The sequence below is a fragment of the Bos indicus x Bos taurus genome, chromosome 28 (genome assembly GCF_003369695.1).
Source record: "Bos indicus x Bos taurus breed Angus x Brahman F1 hybrid chromosome 28, Bos_hybrid_MaternalHap_v2.0, whole genome shotgun sequence".
NCBI classification, from domain to species: domain Eukaryota; kingdom Metazoa; phylum Chordata; class Mammalia; order Artiodactyla; family Bovidae; genus Bos; species Bos indicus x Bos taurus.
The window spans coordinates 6,207,470-6,228,752 of NC_040103.1; the positions used below are offsets into that span (position 1 = coordinate 6,207,470).

The 21,283-nt window shown below is 41.3% G+C and overlaps 1 protein-coding gene across 2 annotated transcripts in view; it reads right to left on the reverse strand.

Annotated features, from left to right (window-relative positions):
* Nucleotides 1–20,098, reverse strand: part of PCNX2 (pecanex 2) — a 338,376-nt gene extending 318,278 nt beyond the window's left edge. For both annotated transcript variants that reach the window (XM_027530589.1, XM_027530588.1), the window contains exon 1: nt 19,846–20,098. In XM_027530589.1, coding sequence (XP_027386390.1) covers nt 19,846–19,998 — 153 coding nt within the window. In that variant the 5' untranslated portion in view covers nt 19,999–20,098. The remainder of the gene's footprint in view (nt 1–19,845) is intronic.
* Nucleotides 20,099–21,283: the final 1,185 nt, after the last annotated feature.

The following is a 21,283-nucleotide window of genomic DNA, read 5'->3' on the forward strand; positions in this document are numbered from 1 at the left end:
TCCATTTAATTCTCCCTTCACATCCCTTCCTATCTTTCTCACAGACCATGAACCATGATGGGTTTTCCAGTCTTTCCTAAATGAAATTCTTATCTTCTGGGATAGAAATGAATCCCTGAGTGTCTCAAGATGATACTAAGAACAGTTTCAATAAAGTGAAACCTTTTTCATCAGTGCACCTCCCAGAAGGACCTCAGAAAAACAGTGATGAGTCCAGTCTGTGCTGCAACGTGGAACACAGCTAGGCTTGGAGACCACATGGCCTGGCCCCCTCTGGTCCCACACAGCCTCTGCATAACTTGCTCTGGTCTTATCTGATTGTTTACCATCTAGGTAAGACCATTTCTAAACAGAATAACAATGGGTTATCGCTCAGATGTGTCTGACTCTTTACGACTCCATGGACTATACAGTCCATGGAATTCTCCAGGCCAGAATACTGGAGTGGGTAGCCTTTTCCTTCTCCAGGGGATCTTCCCAACCCAAGGATTGAACCCATGTCTCCTGCATTGCAGGCAATTCTTTACCAGCTGAGCCATAAGGGAAGCCCAAAGAAAATAGACAAAACAAAAGAACAACCAAGAAAGATTACCAACAGGAAAAGTCAAATTTTCAACACCACTGGCTTGTTTTTATTTCATGGGGGAAACAGTCCACACATAAATATAAACTCATAAATAAATAAATGAAAGAATGATTAAATAAGATAATATTAGACAGACAGATAATATATAAAGTCAATTTCCCTCTCTGAAAGCAGACAAGTGTCACATTTACACATGTATCTCCTCATGAGAAGTTGTGAAGAACCTCAAGGAACATATTGGCAAATTAGGAAGACAGATAAAGAGGTCATTAACAGCTTTCATCACCTTTTTTAACCTATTTCAGGTCTAAAATATATTTTTAAAATAGGCTAAAAGAAAAGGATGAAATAATGCCATTTGCAATAACATGGATGGACCTAGAGATTATGACGTTAAGTGGAATAAGTCAGAAAGAGAAAGACAAATATCATATATCACTTATGTGTGGAACCTAAAATAGGACGCAAGTGAACTTACCCATGAAACAGAAACAGACTCAGAAACGTGGAGAACAGACTTGTGACTGCCAAGAGGGGTTGGGTGGGAGGAGGGACGGATTGGGTACCAGAAGTGGGAGGGTGGAGAGAGGGAAAATTAAAGGAAGGTGGTTGAAACTTATAAGAGTAATAAGTACTGAGGATGTAGTGTACATGGTGACTATAATTAACACTGTTGTATGATACATAAGAAAGTTAAGAGAGCAGGTCCTAAGAGTTCTCATCACAAGAATTCTGTTCTTCTCTTTCTGCTGTGCCCATTGTATGTATGAGATGGTTAATGTTAAATAAGCCTATGTTTTGCTGTGATAATCATTTCACAATATATGTAAATCAAACCATCAGGATGTATATCTTAAATGTTGCGTGTCCATTATTATTCAATAAAAGTGGGAGGAAAAGAAGGAAGATTTTTAAAAAGTTTTTAATAAAAAATAAATCCCAGCAGGGCTTCCCTGGTGGCTCAGTGGTAAAGAATCCACCAGACAATGCAGGAGGTGCAGGTTCGATCCCTAGTCCAGGACGATCCAGAGCAGCTAAGCCTGTGCACCTCAACTACGGAGTCTGTGCTCTAGAGCCTATGCTCTTCAACAAGAGAAGCCATCGTCATGAGAATTCTGAGCACCACATCTAGAGAGTAGCTCCCGCTCACCACAGCTAGAAAAAAGACCACACAGCACCAAAGACCCGGAACAGTCATAAATAAATAAAAAAATTTTTAAATAAATAAATCCCAGCAAATGTCTATGAGCACAGATTAGCAAACTGCCATATACAAAGTACATTCAAAAGCTGTTTGAACTATAATGTAACTTGGGTTTCATAGTATTCCAGTTAGTAGCGGTAGCAAAGAAAGTGCTTGCCAAGAAACATGGACTCCCCTGGATTTCCCAGCCTCCCTTGTAGTCTGGTGGGGGCCATGTACCTACTTTTGGCCAATGGACTATGAGCAGAAGTGGTCAGTGTCACTTCTAAGCCTAAACAATTATAAGTTGGGTGCTTCCTCCATGCCCTTCTCCTCTTTAGCTGATCATGTCAGAGGTCATGATTTCCCAGATCTATCCACAAGATGATAGAGCTTCTTCAGCCTGGGCTCCTGGGTGACTCTGTGGAACAAGGGCTTTACAAACCCCGGATGGACATATAACAGAAGCAAGAAATAAACCTGTGATTCATTGAACCACTGAGATTTGGGGTGTGGCACCTCGCATGGCTTCCTCTAAATGAATGTCGGGGTTCCATTTTATGAGGAAGCTTCCATTCAAATCAGATTAGAGATAAAACTCTAAGGCATTGGGAAAAGAAGGCTAGGGAAGAAGGATGAGAGAGAAAAAATTACTTATGGATACTGGGGAAATTCATTTGGAAAAAAATTGACCTGCCACAATAAGAAGAGATATTACTTTTCAGTTCATTCTCATACCTGTGGGCTACAGCATAAGCTTAATAATGTTGAAATTAAGAGAAGGCAACAAGGTAGAATTTGAAGTTAACATGAGTATCAGTAACTAGTTCGCAACTCAGGTAAGAACAGTTCCTGTCTCATCGTCAAAGAAGGAACATTTAGAACTTTATTACATCACCAAAAAGCCCCTACACCACACCAGACTGTAGAGATACACATTTTACTGAAACTTTCCTTGGAGATAGGAAAGATGTCACAGCATGTGACACATGGCACATTATTCTTCCCCAAATTCTCTGCCCTAATGAGTCTTTTAAAAACCTCTCCCTTAAGCAGACCCTCCAAATGGAATGAGCATCTTCTCTGTTTATTATTCAATAAAATAATAAATGACATCAATGAGATGTCCCCTTTTATCATTAATTTTTTGATATTTATTTATTTGGCTGTGCCGGGTCTTAGTCGCAGCATGCAGGGTCTTCAACCTTCCTTGTGGCGTCAGGGTCTTTTAACTGCAGCGTGTGATCTCTTAGTTTCGGCATGTGGGATCTAGTTCCCTGACCTGGGATTAAACCCAGGCCCCCTGCATTAGGATCTCGGAGGCTTAGTCACTGGACGACCAGGGAAGTTTCCAAATGTTCCCTTTTTATGCTATATAAATAAGCTCTGCTCAGATTCCCCCAATTCTACATTCCCAGGGAGATCACTGAAAATTACTTTCACGGCCATTTTACTGCTGATCTCATTATGCTCAATCAACAAAAATCTCCAGCTTCTAGAATTTTCTCTCCTATAAGTGTACATGCAGGGAAAGGAGGGGGGTTTAGGAAGGACTCTGTCATGAATGAGCAGTTTTTATATTTGTGCTTAATTTCAACCCCAAATCTTTCCCCCAGTATAAGGTATATTCAGATTTTGAATAGAGGTTTACTTGCTCTAAGGTAAATAATAATTCTCTCTCCTTTCCATGAACTGAGCATTTGAACATATCTTTACTAACAATAAGAGGCAACATTTTTTCAAAAGTATATCCTTGGCCAAAGATAAGCTATATGTCACTTTCTGATCCATTACTAGGATAACCAGTAATATCATCATTCAACTGAACTTTTTTCTGACAAAATTCATGAAAAATAACATGTTACCAACTAAGCATCATGAATACAATAGTTCACATTTCTTGCGAAACTGGGTTTCTCGGGATTTAGTATTCATTCCCTAGAAGCACCTGTCTGTGTGTATACCCCAGTGATTCATAGCTCTCCCCGTGGGACCCACCTCTGCTCCTTCTGCTCAGAGCTCTGGTTCTTTCACAGTCACCATTCCTTTATATATATATATATATATATATCCTTTTATTGTGGCAAAATACATATAACAAAATTTACCATCTTAACCATTTCAAAATTTACAGTTCAGGAGCATCAAGTCCACTCATAGTGTTTTGCAATCATCACCACCATCCATCCAGAGAGTCTTTTCATCTTCCCAAACTGATGAACTGAGCTTTCCTTGGGAGCCGACAAAGCCAAGTTCAGGGAGCAGTCTCAAGAAGTTGCTGACTCATTGCGAGGAGTCAGGCTCCCACACTAGCTGCTTGGTAAGTGCTTCTGAGATGACAAATGTGGGCCTTGTGAGGGAGAGAGGACCCTGCAGCAGTGACATCACATGAAGAGACCAGGACCGCGAGAGGCACTGGATGATGGAAAGGGGACCAATGGCCCCAATCTCCTGAGTCAGAGCAAGGAAAGGGCTTACAGAATCAGGCCTGGTGGTGGGCACAGGGGTGCACTTCTGTGCAAAATGGGAGTGCAGATTTCTAAGGGAAGATTTTCTGATAACCAAGGGACATGAGTAGGACTGTATGCCTCTTTCTTGGCGTCAACCTGCTTCTCCATTTCCTCGCAGATGGAGACACTGAGGCCCTCTGTCCATCCCATTCTTAGGCTAACCACAGATTGATCACTGACCTGGGGGCAAGTCTTTCTGCCAACATACCAGCCACTGTAGGTGGGACAGCTGAGTCTTTCTGGCATCCAGTACAGTTTCTATACGACAGCATCAATGTCTTGACTTCCTATAGGACACACCCTACTCCTAAATGCACACCATTATATCACAACCCATGGATGCTCAAACTGACGCATCTTTGGCCAGCATCTACAAGTTTAATCCCAAAGCCTTTCAACATGACCCTAGTATTCTTCAACAGTTTCTCTGACTTTAGGGTCCTCTTGTATGTTGTCTGGCCCAAACCTAGAATGGGCCATTACTCCAAAGAATCCTACTATCTTTAAGAAGGAAATGGTACTTAAAGACCAGAATCTGACTGTGAGATTTGTGCATCCTTATTGGGTTATCATTGATTCTAGGTGTTCTGTTCAGTTGCTAAGTCGTGTGTGACCCTTTGCAACCCCATGAACTGCAGCACTCCAGACTACCCTGTTCTTCACTATCTCCTGGAGTTTGCTCAAACTCATGTTCACTGAGTGATGCCATCCAACCTTCTCATCCCCATAGACGGCAGCCCACCCAGGCTCCACCATCCCTGGGATTCTCCAGGCAAGAACAGTGGAGTGGGTTGCCATTTCCTTCTCCAATGCATGAAAGTGAAAAGTGAAAGTGAAGTCACTCAGTCGTGTCCGACTCTTAGCAACCCCATGGACTGTAGCCCACCAGGCTCCTCTGTCCATGGGATTTTCCAGGCAAGAGTACTGGAGTGGGGTGCTAAATAGAGCTAAAAATATGCATTAAAAAAAAAGTAAATCATGATTTCAGATGGGTATTTCCAATTCAAATGGTAGATTACAAGGTTCTAAGTAACTTCTGTGATTTCATTTGTACCTGTTTTCTCTTAATGCTGAACTCTTGATTCCTAATCACAGTTTCTTATTGTCATCATCAATCTATATATATAATAATTTCAAAAAAATAGTATAAAATCTTTTTGATGACAATAAGATAAACAAATACAATTTAAGATGTTTTTGCTGTTTTTATCTTTAGGTTATATTCCAGAAGGCCTAAAAACTCTGTGTTTAAAGTCATTTGAAGTAGTTTTTGCTTGAGTATGCCACCAAACTATCAAATAAGATTCATTCCTTTTTGCCAGCTCTGTTAATATCCTCCAGTCTATTTCCTTTACTTTTGTATTAGTTTTTTCTTAATTTATCCTTTAATTGTGTCTTCTTAAAAACAAAAAGGTAAATGCTTTCTATTTCCTTCCTAATTTTTAGCCTAATTTTAACTTCTGTTCTTTTTCTACTTAATAGTAGATCCTAGAGATCACTCTATAGCAGTCTACTGTCCCACTCCCTTTTTTACAACTGCATAGTAGTCCACTTTGGAAGTGCCATATATAATTCATTAACCCATTCCCTATCAACTGATACCTATTTCTAGTCTTTTATTATAATAAATTGTGATTCATCTTATACGTATATCCCTCTGAATTTCAGAGAATGGTTATTTGTTTAAAGTATATTAGGTATTACCTTTTAAATCTTTGCAACCCAGATATGCCAAAATCACATTATTTTAATATCTACTTTTCTTAGATTATTACTAAAATAATCATTCATGTGGTTATTGAAAATATATGTATGTATATATATTTCTCTGTCAGTTGTCTATTTTTGTCCCTTTTCAAGGTGTTTATATTTTTATTATTGATTCTTAATTATTCATTCAAAGATGGTCAGTTCCACGAGGACAAGACCAAGTCTGTCTTGTTCTACATTATTCTCTCAACACCTAGCCTGGTATGTAGCAAATAGTTGCTAAAAAATCTTGGTGAATAAATAAACATTTATGATAGATATGCAAGTTTACATGTTGTAATTTTTCTCCATTTAATAATTTTACAAACTTAGAGAAGCTACTCAGTTCAGTTCAGTCGCTCAGTCCTGTTTGACTCTTTGCAATCCCATGAACCACAGCACGCCAGGCCTTCCTATCCATCACCAACTCCCGGAGTCCACACAAACCCATGTCCATTGAGTCAGTGATGCCATCCAACCATCTCATCCTCTGTTGTCCCCTTTTCCTCCTGCCCTCAATCTTTTCCAGCATCAGAGTCTTTTCCAATGAGTTGATATTCATGTCAAGTGGCCAAAGTATTGGAGTTTCAGCTTCAGCATCAGTCCTTCCAACGAACATCCAGGACTGACCTCCTTTAGGATGGACTGGTTGGATCTCCTTGCAGTCCAAGGGACTCTCAAGAGTCTTCTACAACACCACAGTTCAAAAGCATCAATTCTTCAGCACTCAGCTTTCTTTATAGTCCAACTCTCACATCCATACACGACCACTGGAAAAACCATAGCCTTGACTAGACGGACCTTTGTTGACAAAGTAATGTCTCTGCTTTTTAACATGCCGTTTAGGTTGACCATAACTTTCCTTCCAAGGAGTAAGCATCTTTTAATTTCATGGCTGCAATCACCATCTGCAGTGATTTTAAAGCCCCCAAAAAATAAAGTCTGACACTGTTTCCACTGTTTCTCCATCTATTTGCCATGAAGTGATGGGACCGGATGCCATGATCTTAGTTTTCTGAATGTTGAGGTTTAAGCCAACTTTTCCACTCTCCTCTTTCACTTTCATCAAGAGGCTTTTTAGTTCCTCTTCACTTTCTGCCATAAGGGTGGTGTCATCTGCGTATCTGAGGTTATTGATATTTCTCCTGGCAATCTATTGAGCCTTCATAAATATCTATTTCTGCTGTGAAATGGGAATAATAGCTCCTAACAGGATTGTTAACTATTGTACTAGTATATTTTTTGGTACTTAATAAGCACCAAATGCTCGTGTCACTTATCACCATCACCATCATCATCATCAATGCCATGGAATAATTAATTCAGATACAGTGTTTTGAAGTGAGTAAGGGGCTACAGAGCAAATGTTTTTATTACTGGCCTGACCCATGACCATGACCTGTCGCTCAGTTGTGTCCGACTCTTTGCAACCCCGTGGACGGTAGCCCACCAAGCTCCTCAGTCCATGGGATTTTCCAGGCAAGAATACTGGAGTGGGGTGCCATTTCCTTCTCCAGGGGATCTTCCCTACCCAGGGATCAAACCCAAGTCTCCCGCATTGCAGGCAGATGCTTTAACCTCTGAGCCACAGTGAGAAATGTTAATATATAATAAGAAAAAAATAATTATGAAATAAGCCCAACAGTTGTTTTCTTGGTAAAATATTTGTTTCAGGGATGTTTCTTATTTTCCGATTTTTATTCTTCCCTGATTAAGTATTGCATTATAGTCTTTTTTTCTTTTAAACGTTTAAATTTATACTGGAGTATATAGCCTATTAACAGTGTTGTGACAGTTTCAGGTGGACCGCAAAGGGACTCAGTCATACACATACATGTATCCATTCTCCTTCAAACTCCCCTCCCATCCAGGCTGCCACATGCAAAGTTCCCTATACAATAGGACCTTGTCAGTTATCCATTTTAAATATAGCAATGTGTACATGTTTATCCCAAACTCCCTAACTATCCCTTCCCCCATCCTTATCATATGACATTCCTCATATGTTGAATCTAAAAAGAAATTATACAAATGAACTTCTTTACAAAACAGAAACAGACTCACAGACTTCAAGTTGTAGTCTTTAAAGGAAGAATAAGTTATCAAAAGATTAGGAATACCAGTAGGAAATAAGTATTAGCTCTCTTCATTTTCTTTTGAGATGATAAAGATTTGGAAAAAGGAATTAAACATACATATAACCCAATATAAAATATTCCCAAGGTCTCCCACAGTCCCAACATTTCTATATTTGTTTTTTGTATTTAAGATCAGCCAAAATCAATAAATGAGGTAAAATCAGTCAATGGTCTTTTCATTTTAAATCCAAGTTTCCTATGATGGGGAAAAGACTGTATTTATTACATAAATGACATAAATATTCTCTTTTATTGCCATCTAAGTAGTAAAACAAAGGTTGTCAGAGAAACAACAGCACCTCCCATTGCTTCTTAAACCCATAGCAATCAGACTGCTACTCCGCAACACTCCACTGAAAATGTTCTTGTCAACATCTCTAAAGACAACAATTTAATCCAATTTTCTAAGCAGCACTCAACAACAGCATAATTTGAACTTTAAGGCAATTCAATACTAGGAGTAACACCTTGGTTTTCAAGCTTCATTTTTAATGATCTGGATCCAGGCCACCACATTGCAGTGGGTATACTGAAGTGCAACTGACCACAGACACTCTTCCAAAATTGTGAATTCCCATATGAGTTAGATTTCATTAATGGGAAGAGTGATTTGATTATCCACTGTGTATGAAGCAGCTCTCCAGGGACCACAGGGGAATTCAAAGTGCATCCTCATCCTCAAGATTCCTCCAAACTTGGAGGAAGGACAGGTCTCCCTTGACTCCACATCTCTCTCTAGATATTACACTGCACTATTTCTCACTCCCTGCATGAAAGCATGGTCTTTCCCACCTGTCTTCACTTCTTCACCTCCCATTGAATAAAAAAAAGGAATTATGAGACCACACTAATAAGCATGACAAAACTATAGGGCAGAGGGAAAAGGAAAGCCTTTCTTCACAGAAGAATACCTAACCAATAAATAGAAAATCGCCATTTTGCAGCCATCATTAAGATAATTATCTTAGCTGAGCATCATTAATTTATGGTACAATCATGAATGAAAATTTTGAGGGGTGATATGTGGGGGCTTCCCTGGTAGCTCAGAAGGTAAAGAATCCGCCTACAATGCAGGAGACCTGGATTCAATTCTAGGGTTGGGAATATCCCCCTGGAGAAGGGAATGGCAACCCACCCCAGCATTCTTGCCTGGAGAATCCCATGGACAGAGGAGCCTGGCGGGCTACAGTCCATGTGGTTGCAAAGAGTCAGACATGACTGAGTGACTTTCACTTTGACTTTATAATAACATGTACAATCTCCAGGTTTCCTCTCCCAGATTACTTGTTAAATACAAGGGGAAACTGGGTGGGTACCCTTACAACAAAGAAAGCTGACCAATACCATCTTTGCAAGTAAGTCACTTCAGTCGTGTCTGACTCTGTGCGACCCCATAGATGTCAGTCCACCAGGCTCCCCCCTCCCCAGGATTCTCCAGGCAAGAACACTGGAGTGGGTTGCCATTTCCTTCTCCAATGCATGAAAGTGAAAAGTGAAAGTGAAGTCGCTCAGTCGTGTCCGACTCTTAGCGACCCTATGGACTGCAGCCTACCAGGCTCCTCCGTCCATGGGATTCTCCAGGCAGGAGTACTAGAGTGGGGTGCCATTGCCTTCTCCAACACCATCTTTACCAATGACCAAATTTAACAGCACTAACAATGGGGGAAATGACATTGGGTGGCCCTGATACAATCAGGACAAGACACATCACTTGGTATTCATTCCAAAAAATGCATAATCACACATCTAATGGCAAGGATGCAATAAAAAAGGATCAAAATTGTGGGACATTCTGCAAAATGACTTTCACTAGCACAAAAGCAAAAACAAAGAAAAAAGACTTGAAGAATATGTTCTAGAATAAAGGACAGAGACATCACAACTAAAAACAATGTGCAATCCTTGGTTGAAACTCAAATCCAGAAAAACAAAACCAGAAGCCCAGCTAGGCAGGACACTATTGGCATAACTAGTGAAATTTGCATGAGAACTATATATCTGACAAACATTATATCAATGTTTATGAGTGTGACAACTATATGAGAGAATGTTTTTTCCTTAAGAGATACCTGACGAAGTTTCTAGAAGGAAGTGTCTTGATGTCTGTAATTTATTCTCAAATGATTCAGCAAATTTTAAACTGTATAACCATGAGAGTGATGAAGTAAACGTGGCAAAACATTGAGAACTGGTGACTCAAAATGAAGGGTATATAGCATTCATATTCATTGTACTATACCTGTAACTTTTCTGTAGATGAGGGACTTTTCAAAAATAAAAATTGGGGGATAAAAAATAATATCCTACCTCAAAGTTGACTAAAACATAACTCATCACTGTATCTCACCATGCTAAGGAAAAATCTCATGGTCTACTACCTTGGTTTGACTAGCTCTTAATCACTCAACAGACTCCAGATTAGAAATTCTTTCCTTTGCAAAGTCCTTCTAAACACCAAAGCCAGAAAGAGGCCCTCCATCTTTACTGTAAAGCATCTTGCACTTCCCTTGAAATAAGTTATCACTGTGTTATTTATATCTGTTTATCTTTACCTGTTAACAAGGAGAGATACCAATGTATCATTAGCCTGTTGTTTCCCCAATACCCAGCTGAACACTTGGCACTTTGATGTAGTAGACAGAGGTCCAACAAATAGGTCCACTTCTTTTCTGGTCACACAGTAGGACCGTACTTTCCACTGCCCTTGGAGTACAGGAAAGTCCTGACGAAGAAAAGTCTGAGTGCAATGGGCATGTAGCCTGGAAATCTACATGCCTGTGATAAGCAGGACCCCCTCCTAACCATGCTCTCCATTCCCAACTAACCATGTTGGACATACAATACCAATTTTTTAAAAATGGTAAAACCAGGGAGATTTTGAGGTTGTTACATCAGCACAAATCAGCATATCCTGACTGTTATATACATGCTCAAATCCTGAAAGAAACGATTCAAATAGACAATGTTAGATATTATCTGAAAAGCTTAAAATAATCTTCATAGTTTAAGTCTCTCGGTCATGTCTGACTCTTTGTGACCCCATGGACTGTAACCTGCCAGGCTCCTCTGTCCATGGAATTCTCCAACCAAGAATCCTGGAGTGGGTAGCCATTTCCTTCTCCAGGGGATCTTCCCAAACCAGGGATCACACCCAGGTCTCCTGCACCATCGTCAGATTCTTTACCATCTGAGCCACCAGCCGAAGCTCTAGTCTTCATAGGGGACGGGTCAAATAAATCACTCTTTACTCACACAGTGGCATACCATGCTGACATTAAAAATAATGAAATAGCTCTTCATGGAATTCTCCCCAAAATAAAGTGGATAAAACAAGGAGAAGTAGTACAGATAAATGGCTGTACACAAAATAGTGAACCGGCAGTGCTGACCGAACAGCCAAGGTAGGATAGATATCAGATTCCAGGACAACTTCTGGAACAAAGCATATCCAGAAACTTCTAAATAGGTTATAACAATGAGCAAGATGACCCTAAAACCCCTCACCCAAAGTGAGGATGTAATGGAGTCCAGAATGAGAGGACTCATGAAGATTGTTGGAGGGCCCCATTGGTATTCAGTGAGTCCTGTGTATCTCTCCCGCACAACCAGGAGAAAGGCTTTGGTGGGATCACTCAGAGTCTTATTATGGTCCTGACAATTAGGGCAGGAAGTATGATGCCTGATTTTTCCCAGAAGAACTAAAAGATGAGAAACTGGCTGGCTAGTTGCTCTGATGGAGGGATGAAGGAGAAGTTGGTATGCTGGGGTTTGGTTGCCCTCCCAGTCTGTTCATGGAGAGAATATGTGAGTATTTGCACAGACTGTGTGTGCAAATGACTTCAGGGTTTGCTTTAGAAGTTCAGAGGGGCCCTGGACCAAAAGAAATCTGGGGTGGACTGCCACATGCCAAAGAACTGTGGAAGGAGTAAGCAACCAGGCAGAATAGAGATACAGCAGCCCTCCTCAAGGAAACTGGGTAGGAGAAACCTGGCAAGGAGAACAGGGTCTCTACAGGACATGTGAAGGGACCTCGCTGGAGAGAGTCAGCTGGAAACGTGAGCCATGTTTCAAAAGCTGACAGCTAGATTACCACCACACTGGTTAACAAAGAACTTTCCTACTCTTCGATGCCAAAGGCATTAGAACATCAGCCAATGTGTGAGAGAGAAAAGTGAAAAAAGACCGGGCCATCCTCATATCCCTGAAGCCTGGCATCACCATATGGAATTGGACAAACTGAAATCCCAATCAAATCTGTGTTTTGTTATTAAAGCAACTGTAAGGCCTTGTATTATCTGTGACCTGAAGTCAAGGGCCTTGTACATTTTTATCTAAGAGTAGAGAAAGAACTCTCTACACAGCAAATTAAAAGGAGAGCGGATGACAAAGAAGGCTGCTTTGGGATTAAACCTCAGAACCCCAAAGTCAAACGCAGTCACATGGGACCAAGTGTCACTTGGAAGAACACACAAGAGACAGGACATGGTGGCTGCACCTCAAAAAACGTACTGGAGACAAATGTGGGAGGGAAGGTACCTTTCCCTACACAGTCCTTTGCACATACTCAGTGGTTGGATCTCTTCATGCCAAAGTGCAAAAAATAGATCCCCTCTTGCAAAACATTCTGCACACTGCCATGAAGAGATCCAGACACTAAGCGTGTGCAAAGGACTATGCAGGAAAAGTTAACTTGTGAAATTAACTGGATTAGAGGTGGTATGGCTGAGTGGGTACCAACTCCAACTGCTGGGCTCTAATTCTGGTTAGGTCACAACTAGCCATGGATCGTGAAACTTCTTAACCAACCTCTCCATGCCAGTTTCATCAACTGTAAAGTGGGGATAATGACAGTGGCTCTCCGGTTCACTGAGGGGAGGAGATGCTTTAGTTCACGTAGAGCTCTTCCAACAGTGCCAGTCTGTATGTGCTCAGTGAGTGCTGGCTGTTATATTACCTATAATAATAGCAATGCTAAAGGTGAGAAATCCATCAGAAAAAAAGGAAAACTTTTGAATACCATTAAGAATTAGTCCATTTTTTGGTACAGATACACCTATTTGCAGGTCAGGAATAGAGACATCAAGGCTGTATATTGTTACCCTGCTTATTTAATTTATGTGCAGAGTACATCATGAGAAATGCTGGGCTGGAAGAAACACAAGATGGAATCAAGATTTCTGGGAGAAATATCAATAACCTCAGATATGCAGATGACACCACCTTTATAGCAGAAAGTGAAGAAGAACTAAAGAGCCTCTTGATGGATGAGTGAAAAAGTAGGCTTAAAACTCAACATTCATAAAACGAAGATCATGGCATCTGGTCTCATCACTTCACGGCAAATAGGTGGGGAAACAGTGGAAACAGTGGCTGACTTTATTTTTCTGGGCTCCAAAATCACTGCAGTGATTGCAGCCATGAAATTAAAAGATGCTTACTCCTTGGAAGGAAAGTTATGATCAACCTAGACAGCATATTAAAAAGCAGAGTCATTACTTTGTCTACAAAGGTCCATCTAGACAAGGCTATGGTTTTTCCAGTGGTCGTGTATGGATGTGAGAGTTGGACTATAAAGAAAGCTGAGCACTGAAGAATTGATGCTTTTGAACTGTGGTGTTGGAGAAGATTCTTGAGCATCCCTTGGACTGCAAGGAGATCCAACCAGTCCATTCTAAAGGAGATCAGCCCTGGGAGTTCATTGGAAGGACTGATGTTGAAGCTGAAACTCCAATACTTTGGCCACCTGATGCAGAGAGCTGACTCATTTGAAAAGACCCTGATGCTGGGAGGGATTGAGGGCAGGAGGAGAAGGGGACGACAGAGGATGAGATGGCTGGATGGCATCACCAACTCAATGGACATGGGTTTGTGTGGACTCCGGGAGTTGGTGATAGACAGGGAGGCCTGGCATGCTGTGGTTCATGGGGTTGCAAAGAGTTGGACACGACTGGGCAACTGAACTGAAATGAACTGAATAGAGACACAGATGTAGAGAATGGACTTGTAGACACGGAAGGTGGGAGAAGAAGAGGGTAGGACAATTGGGAGAGTAGGACTGACACATATATACTACCATGTGTAAAACAGAGAGCTAGTGGGAAGATGCTTTATTGTACACGGAGCTCAGCTTGGTGCTCTATGATGACCTAGCTGGGTGGGATGGGGGGCTGGCAGGGAGCTCAAGAGGGAGGGGATATATGTGTACATATATCATTGTTGTATAGCAGAAACTAACACAACATTGTAAAGCAATTATATTCCAATAAGAAATTAAATTAAATTAAAATTTTAAAAAAGAACTAGTCCATTTTTTTCTTCTGTAGGATGTAGAAAAGAGATTTAGAGTAGAAAAAATGACAATAAAGTTGGTTAAACTGTAAAAGGAATAATCTGAGACACCAAATGGTTAAAATCAGAAAACAACAATCTCCTGATAAGTATCACCTTCCACGCAAAAGAAATCACACCAAGGGTATTAAATAAGTATTGAACATTACAATTGGAAAAATAACAATATGTCTACAGAGAGTGGCATCCAAATAAAACTAGTCACTAATTGGGAGAAAGGGAAGTGCAGGTGAGTTTGGGGACATAATAAATTTTTCCACCAGAAAATTAGTCATGAACTTGCAATATTTGAAAGAAAGAAAAGCGAGGAAGAATACTCTTTTTGGAAAGTGTTGCGGAGGCTGACATCCTAGAACACGGCAGGTGCTTTTTTTTTAATCACAGACACAAAAACACAAGTGGCTGGCAGACGTTCATGTGTCTAAATGGCAGAAGATGAGGAAGAGCAGAAGGAATTTTGCAGAAGGTGACAAGGTCACTCAAGAAAGGCCATATTAACTTGAAAAGATTGAAGACGACTGCCCTAGGATGCCCAACAGAGAGGGACATCTCTGGTAAAAGTGCTTGTACCAGGAAAGCAAAGACCCCATGGAGCCAAGTTCTTTGTACACACAGTCCAACGATGATCTGGAGTGGCAAAATTTTTCAGACAACTGCAAGGGATGGCATTCAGCCCGAGTCTAGAAGGCTCGGGTCTGCACTTCTTTGGAAGCCCAGGGACCAGGGAAGAATGCCTTCAAGCAGGCAGCTGAGAGGAGAAAGAAAGAAGTTCAGACATTCATGTGGATTACGGGAAAGTGTAAAGCATCAAGCATCTCAATGTGAGTACAAATAAAGTCACCAGAAGTAGAAGCACCAGACAAAAAGCTTCTACAAATCAAAGAAGACTAAGTATGAACCATGTGATTCAACAGCAGAAAAAGCCTTTGTCATGAAGCTGAATATGAGGGCTAGGACTGAGCAGGGTGAGAGGTGCCCTCTGGGACCAGCAGCATACCAAACAGTCCAACAAAGTAACAACAATCCAATGGACAGGTCAGGGTGTGCAGGCTGCATACTGTACAAAGGCCTCCAGCTGACAGGGTTACATGGTGACTGAAGTCCAGCCCCCAGGTCCAGAGCCAGGAAAGGGTGTCTTTTGGGACAGACCACCTTTCCATAATTCACATAAAGGTATCTTCTGTGTTAGAAGCAGGAGCGAAAATGGGTAGCCAAAGAAATACAGAACCTAAAGAAATATAGTTATGTACCCAAATGGCGGGTGGTCACAGACCATGATAGAAGAGTTACCAGCTAGGTGTGACAATGACGACCACTGTGCACAGACCACCCACTGTATGTCTGGTGCGACACGGCCCCTGACAAGACCCACTTTATTATCATTACAGCAATTAGAAACTAAGTGGTGTTTATCCAAATAAACAGTCTTCAAGTTTAAATTAAAAAGCAGAACTGGAAACAGAATGCCTGCATGCTAAGTCACCTCAGCCGTGTCCAACTCTGTGCGACCCCATGGACTGTAGCCCGCCAGCTTCCTCTGTCCGTGGGATTCTCCAGGCAAGAGTACTTGCGGGTAGTGGGTAGCCGTGCCTTCCTCCAGGGGCCCTTCCCAACCCAGAGATCAAACCCTCGTCTCATGTCTACTGCATTGGCAGGCAGGTTCGTTACCATGAGTGTCACCTGGGAAGCCAAGTAAGTCTGGCTAAAAGACAAAAAAACTGAGGAAAAACAAAGCCACAACCATAAAATAAAGAATAAAAATATATAATGCCTTATATGAGATCTTAAAGAATGTAAAGTTTCCACCCCATTTTTTCCTGTATTCAGGTTGACCTTACCACCTCCAGATGCTCAGAACTTCACTTGAGGACGGGTCACTGCTTCAGGGAGTTCAAGTTCTCTCTTGTATATCAGTGTATCAGGTCAGGTAACACAGTGCTATGACAAGGCCAAAGACTTGGAGACAACAGGACCTCAGCTAAAATTCTGAATTTTACTACCAACTATCTAGATGGCCTTGGGCAAGTAACCTATGCCCTCTGGATCTCAGTGGCTTAATCTAAAAAAAAAAAAAAAATCCCCATTTCACAGATGAGAAAACTGAGGCCCAGAGAAGTGAAGAGACTTGCACAAAATCACACAATTGATAAGTAATAGGGCAAGGACATCTTTTGACACTAGTCTGGTGCTGCCAGAACTTATTCTGGGTCAGAATCATGCCCAGGGTGCTCCCATTTTAAAGCTCTACATGAATCTTCAAAGAATAAATATAATAACACATGTAATAAATGAGAAACCAAACATCTCTGACGACAAATGGATCTTTCAGCTTGCCCAAACTAAAATTAAGCTGATAATAAATCAAAGTAAAACTCTTCTCAAACGCTCTAAAATGACCTTTGTTTTTAGGTATATATTTTGAGCATTTCTTGAAAATATATAGTTTATGAAGGCTAATAAATAACCTATTTTCTACCTAGACCTAAATAAATGCTGGGGCTTAGAGATTAGTTTGCTTTGATAATTAATAACAAAAACTGTATTTCCCTATTCAAAGTCCCCATTAAATTAAAGGCTGGATTCTTCTTACAGAGCAACTGTCTTGACTAAGCACGTTTAAACAAATTGTGAAAAGCCCAGAAAAGTTCAGTTTCCCTTAAATAACAGAACTTTATATGTCCCTGCTGTCAGCAAGCAGCCAGGGATCTTTCTGGATTATGTTCTCATAAGTGGAACAAACTGAGAAGGGTGGTGACAATCTCAGGCGGCACTGAAGTGCAGAAAAATATATTTAGGCATCCAAACCCAGAGAACAGAATCCTCCACTGGGGAAGAAGGATCTTTTGTTTCTAAATTAAGTTCCAGAAACCAGAAGACCAGAGCAAGAAAAGGACTACCTGCACTTTTTTCAATAAGATAGGCTATCTTATTCTTATTAGAAAACAGCAATATAATGAATACACTCACATTAAATGATTCTGTAATGATTAAAAGCACAATGGCATAAATATATAAAAATTTCAGTATAACTGGTTTGATCCAGAAAACCCGATACAAAAATATTTAAGGTATCACTTTTTTGATTTCTAAACTCTTGAGATTTAGCCAAAAATTACTTTGAAATATCATTAAAGAGAAATTTAGCTAAGGACAATTTCCTATTCACAAATATAAAGTAGAAATCAAGCTATTCAATGAAGCATAATTAGGTAGAAATTAAGGGTTCTGATTATACAATTACATCAAATCTTAAAAGGAGTTATGCAAAAAGGAGCCCATATTCATTTTAAAAAATCTGCAGGAATTATATTAAACATTAATTTGGTTGTTGCTGAGGAGTGGGATTAGAAGTGAAGTATGTATTGCTTTCATTATCAGGAAATACTCAGAATGTACTGTGAGATAGACAACCTAATACTGACTGGAACAGAAGGACAGGAAGATTGATTTTATTTCCACCCGTTTATTATGTATTAGATCACTGTTAACCAAATACAGAGCACTCTGCTAGGTACAACAAGGAAAACCAAGATGAATCAACAAAATCAAAACCCATGTCCTCAAAAAGCTCACAATCCATGAGTAGAGCTAAAATACATGTTCCAACAACTAAGTACAGAATTCAGAATATCCCACAGTACTGACAGTAAATAGAGAATGGTATTAGGGCAAGAGAGAAAAGAAATTAATTCTAGATAAGTGGAAACAAGGATACCTAGACAGAAATGGCCATTCCACTGGGTTTTGAAGAATGGACAGATTTTGGCAAGTGAATGATGTGGGGGAAAAACAGTACTGAGAAGTAGTTTGGTTCATTCATTCAATCAACTGTTAACTAATTCATTCAGTCCTCTATTCATTAATTCATTCAATCCTCCTATGAACCCTGTAAGGCTGCTACTATTGGGTACACAAACCAGGAAGCGCAAGCTCACACAACCAGTGAGCAGAAGAACCAGAAGTGAACCCAAGTTTGGCTCATCTCTCCCCTGTGCTGCCCCTCTAGGCAAAGAGAAAACATGGGGAACTCAATCCCATGAAAACATGAAGGATAAGGTCACACAAGAAAAGGAAACAAATTTATTAAAGGGTCTCCAAGGATCAGCGATTTTATTAAGTGGTTTTTACATGAAATTTTACTTATTCTTCCCATGAAATGGTCATTATCACATCTATTTTAAGGGGTGACAAACTAAGATTTAGTTAGTTTGACCAAGAACAGGTCAAACAACTAATAAGTAGCCAAACAGAAATATACACCAGGTCTGCATCCAATCCCAGGTCAAAAGCCAGAAAGATGGATAGCTTTACATGTTGATATAAGCCCCAAAACAACACTGTTCTAGTATTTTTCTCATTTTAAGGACAAAAGTTTTTTAATCAGATAAAGTAAAAGTAACTTGCTCACAGAACTAGTAAGGAGTGAACCCAGAATTTAATGTAGGCAGCCTGACTTCAGAGCCAGAATTCTGATCCTATGGATAAACTAGCAGAAAGAGTAAATAGGAATGAAATCACAGACAACCTCTAATGGCAACATGGGACTCTGTCAGCCATGCAAACTCACTGAAGATTTTTCCTGTGGAGAACATGATCAAGTTATGTTTTAGAAATTACGTCCTTCAATAGGCATATCAAAATTCGATTCCAAATACATCTCATATCACCTGGAGCACCTTACTTGTAGAGCTTTTCAAAGAGGGTTAAACACTGTTTCCACTGGGTTTGTTTACCTATGAAGGTCATCTATGCAGTTATTCAGCAAGCAGTCAACTGTGTAACCTCACTAAAGGGTCAAATAAATTACAGTAGATTTCTTCATCATTACTTTTTTCTACAGATTTCTTTACAGAGTGGTGTGGAAACTGCAAATGGAGTAATTGATCATTGAACCTGCCTTCTCAAGGCAAAACAGGAAAGGGAAAAAAAAGGGGTAGCAGATTAACAACCGAAATAGCTTTGCTTTTAACATTTTATTTTGCCTTCTGGCTATCATGCACAGCATCTTAGGCTAAATATTGTCCTAAGCTACCCAGCCAAGGGGCCTGGGGCTGTTCACATATAAAATCAGTTCTACACTGCACAGCGACAAGCAGAGTCTGACTCATCGGAACAGCTAGCATCAATTCTTAATGAGTCCCAGAGCCCCCAGAGTCCTTTCTACTTCTGCTGGGGGAGTCACTCCCTGATCCTTTCCCTGTACTTTCTCTGTACCAAATTCCTGAAGACTTTCTCCATTCCAGCTCTTAGGAATCACTGCCAATCCTTTCCATCCTGAAGGCAGACTCGCAGGCTTCCCCAAGGCTTGACCGGCCCCCAACCCCCACTCACCAGGTGCAAAGCCAGGGGCAGCAGGAACAGGAACAGCCACAGGTAGAGGTGGCAGCTGTTGGTGAACTTGCTCTGATCGGGGTCGTGGTACCAGCCCCCGGTGAGCGCGGCCCACACGCCCTGCCGGAGCAGCTGCAGCACCTGGGACCCCATGACTGAGCGCCGGGGCCAGCACGCGCCGCGCTGCCCGCTGCCCGCTGCCCGCCGCCCGGACGCCCTCAGCTTTAACACGCGGGCCCTCGGGCGGCGTCACCGCCACCGTCCCCGCCCCCGCCCCCTCCAGCTCCTTCCGCCCCACGACCGAAACTCCAACTGCCTTTCTGCCCGGACCCGCGAATCGCGGCGCCGGAGCCGGCTGCTGCCACCGGGCAGGTGGGCGCCATGTCCGAGGGAGGAAGGATTTTCCCATGGTGCTCAGAGGCGGCTGCTCTGAGGATGCTCCAAAGGCTCCTCCCAGAGCCCGCCCAGAGTTCCTCCATCGCTTTCCCGGTGGCGGGGGAGGGGAGGTGCGCGGTTGCGGCGGGGACGGGGGGCGGGGAGGCGGGGAAAGAAGAATTTTGGAGCCCCTCCAGCCTCTTTTTTTGCCTCTGCCCACTCTCCCCTCATTTTGGCCCCCATCTTTCTAATAGGGAATGTGAAAGGCTTAAAAATCAAAGCTGTTCTAATGCAGAAGAGATAAACCAGGACAAGTTCCTTTTTTTGCAGCCTGCACCAAAATAGTTATGTAACTCCAGCTCCTGTCACACATCACTCAATGTAATTTCCTCCTCTGAGCACTGCCTGCACGGTTTCGTTCTCCTTAATTAACCGCTGACCTCAGACGTTCTTTTAGCTAAACTCTACCTCTGCCCTTGACACTGAGCTTTTTCCTCCCTGATTTTTTTTACTCCCCACCCACCCCCGACACTTTCTTCACCTTGACAGATAAAGAAAATAACCACCTTTTGGGAATAATTTCAGAAGCCTCAGTTTGCTTGTCTTTTTACGTGTTTCCTAGAACATAATCTCAGGCATCCATTGGGTATACTATTTAGAGAGGAAGATCCACTAGAAAGGTATCACTGAACTAATAATCTTTGACCTTTTATAGTAGAGAAATTTCAGATTCTCTTCTGAAAGCAGGCTTTGGAGAGGGAAGAAATTAAGAGGAACTTGCTTTCTCAGAATAAAGGAAGGAAGTCCTCATCATTAGTAATTGATAACCTAAAGTAAATAAGCTTCATATTGTTGAAGAGAACAAGTTTTGGGAAGCTGGAGATAAAAGGGAATTTGTTTTCCTTAGGAACGACTAGATGAAGCCTTGTGTGAGTTAGAATCTTTGAAGGATTAGAAGGTGCCAAGATCCTCAAAACATGCTTTTTCTGTCTCATGCTTACCTCACCTGACATGCGCACCTGTGCGTGCCCTGGCTGTGCTCTAGTCTGCAGCAGATTTAGTA